Raw genomic sequence first — 2,191 nt, 5'->3', positions numbered from 1 at the left:
CCATCAATGAGAGCTAGTTGTTCATACCAACTTCGGTAGGAATAACGGCTTCAGTACCGTAAACTAGTAGATAGGGAGTTGCCCTAGTTGATGTACGAACTGTGGTACGGTACCCAAGTAGAGCAAATGGTAGCTTCTCGTGCCATTGTTTGTTATTGTCTACCATTTTCCTCAATAACTTCTTGATATTCTTGTTGGTGGCTTCTACAGCTCCGTTCATTTACGGCATGTACGCTGTAGAGTTCTGATGCTTGATCTTGAATGTTTCACACATGGATTTTATCAAATCGCTATTGATATTGGCGGCATTGTCAGTGATGATTGACTATGGCACCCCAAACCGACAAACGATGCGGTCCCGAACAAAATTTGCTATGACCTACTTAGTTACTGCTTTATAAGATGCGGCTTCAACCCATTTTGTAAAGTAGTCTATGGCCACCAGAATGAACCTATGTCCATTTGAAGCAGCGGGTTCGATTGGTTCGATGAAATCCATACCCTAAGCGGAGAAGGGCCAAGGCAAACTTGTTGCATTAAGTTTGTTGGGTAGTACCCGTATCATGTTAGCATGTATCTGGCATCGGTGACACTTATGAACATACTTGATGCAGTCCGTTTCCATAGTCATCCATAAATACCCTGCTCTTAATATCTTTTTGGCCAAAACAAAATCGTTCATGTGGGGCCTGCAAGTTCCGGCATGTATTTCCTCGAGCAATCTAGATGCCTCCTTGGCATCAATGCATCGCAACAATCCCAAATCAAGAGTCCTTCTATACATAATTCCTTCGCTTTGAAAGAAATGGTTGGCCAATCTTCGAAGCGTGTGCTTCTGAGTGTGGGTAGTGCTCTCTGGGTATTCTCACTTTTCCAAGTACTTCTTTATGTCATGGAACCACAAATTTCCGTCAATCTCTTCTTCAATATAAGCACAATAAGCTGGCTGCTTATGAATTCCTATTGGGATAGGATTGATGAAATTCTTATCTGGGTGTTGTATCATGAAAGACAAAGTGGCTAATGCGTTCACAAACTCATTGTGAATCCTTGGAACATGTTTGAACTCTATCTTTGTGAACCTCTTGATCAGCTCTTGTACACATTGCAAATATGACAATATTTTGGTGTTCTTCGTAGCCCATTCCCCTAGAACTTGGTGCACCAAAAGATCTGTATCTTTGATTACCAGCAGCTCCTGAATGTTCATGTCAATGGCCAATCTGAGTCCCAGTATGCATGCCTCGTATTCCGCCATATTTTTGGTGCATGGAAACCTGAGTTTTGCGGATACCGGATAGTGTTGACCGGTTTCTAATACTAAGAAGCTCCGATGCCTACTCCTTTAAAGTTTGCTGCTCTGTCAAAGAACATCCTCCAACCATCATATGCCTCGGAGATATCTTCTCCTTCGAACAACACCTCATCATCGGAAAAATAAGTTTTCAATGATTCGTTTTCTCCGTCTACGGGATTTTCTACCAAATGATCTGTCAATGCTTGCCCTTTTATAGCCTTCTGAGTTATTAGAAAATGTCGAACTCACTCAGCAATAATTTCCACTTTGCTAACTTACCCGTAGGCATGGGTTTCTGAAAGATGTATTTTAGCGGATCCATCCTTGATATGAGATATGTAGTGTATGCACAGAAATAATGTCTCAACTTCTGAGCTATCCATGTCAAAGCACATGAGGTGCATTCCAACAAAGAGTACCGGGCTTCATAAGTTCTTGCTCAGATAATATATCGCCTGATCCTTCCTTCCAGGCTCATCATATTGTCCAAGAACGCAACTGAAAGCCCCATCTAACACGGAAAAATAAAGCAGCAGAGGTCTTCCCAGTTCTGGTTGAACCAGAATGGGAGGTTTAGATAAATACTCCTTGATTTTATTGAAGGCCTTCTGGCATTCTTCAGTCCAACTTGTTGTAGCATCTTTCCTTAGCATTCTGAAGATTGGCTCACATATCACGGTTGATTGTGCTATGAAGCGGCTGATGTAATTGAGGCACCTTAAAAAGCTCATCACCTCTTTCTTATTCTTTGGAGGCGGCAAGTCCTGGATAGCCTTGACTTTTGGTGGGTCTAACTCAATACCTCGACGACTGACGATGAATCCTAACAACTTTCCAGCAGGGACTCCGAAGGCACATTTTGCAGGATTCAATTTCAAATTATATTTTCGAAGC

At 42.0% G+C, this 2,191-nt stretch overlaps 1 protein-coding gene across 1 annotated transcript; it reads right to left on the bottom strand.

Annotated features, from left to right (window-relative positions):
* Nucleotides 1-865: 865 nt before the first annotated feature.
* LOC138893808 (uncharacterized) lies at nucleotides 866-1,258 on the bottom strand. Its single transcript, XM_070178471.1, has one exon. The coding sequence runs from the start codon at nucleotides 1,256-1,258 to the stop codon at nucleotides 866-868; it is 393 nt and encodes a 130-aa protein (XP_070034572.1).
* Between the last annotated feature and the right edge of the window lie 933 nt (nucleotides 1,259-2,191).

Source organism: Nicotiana tomentosiformis, chromosome 6 (genome assembly GCF_000390325.3).
Source record: "Nicotiana tomentosiformis chromosome 6, ASM39032v3, whole genome shotgun sequence".
Taxonomy (NCBI): Eukaryota; Viridiplantae; Streptophyta; class Magnoliopsida; order Solanales; family Solanaceae; genus Nicotiana; species Nicotiana tomentosiformis.
The sequence above is the reverse complement of the archived record's forward strand: the minus strand, read 5'-3'. Positions and strand labels throughout refer to the sequence as shown.

Excerpts from the sequence above, each read along its gene's own strand:
- LOC138893808 (XM_070178471.1), bottom strand. The coding sequence starts at position 1,258 with ATGGCGGAATACGAGGCATGCATACTGGGACTCAGATTGGCCATTGAC.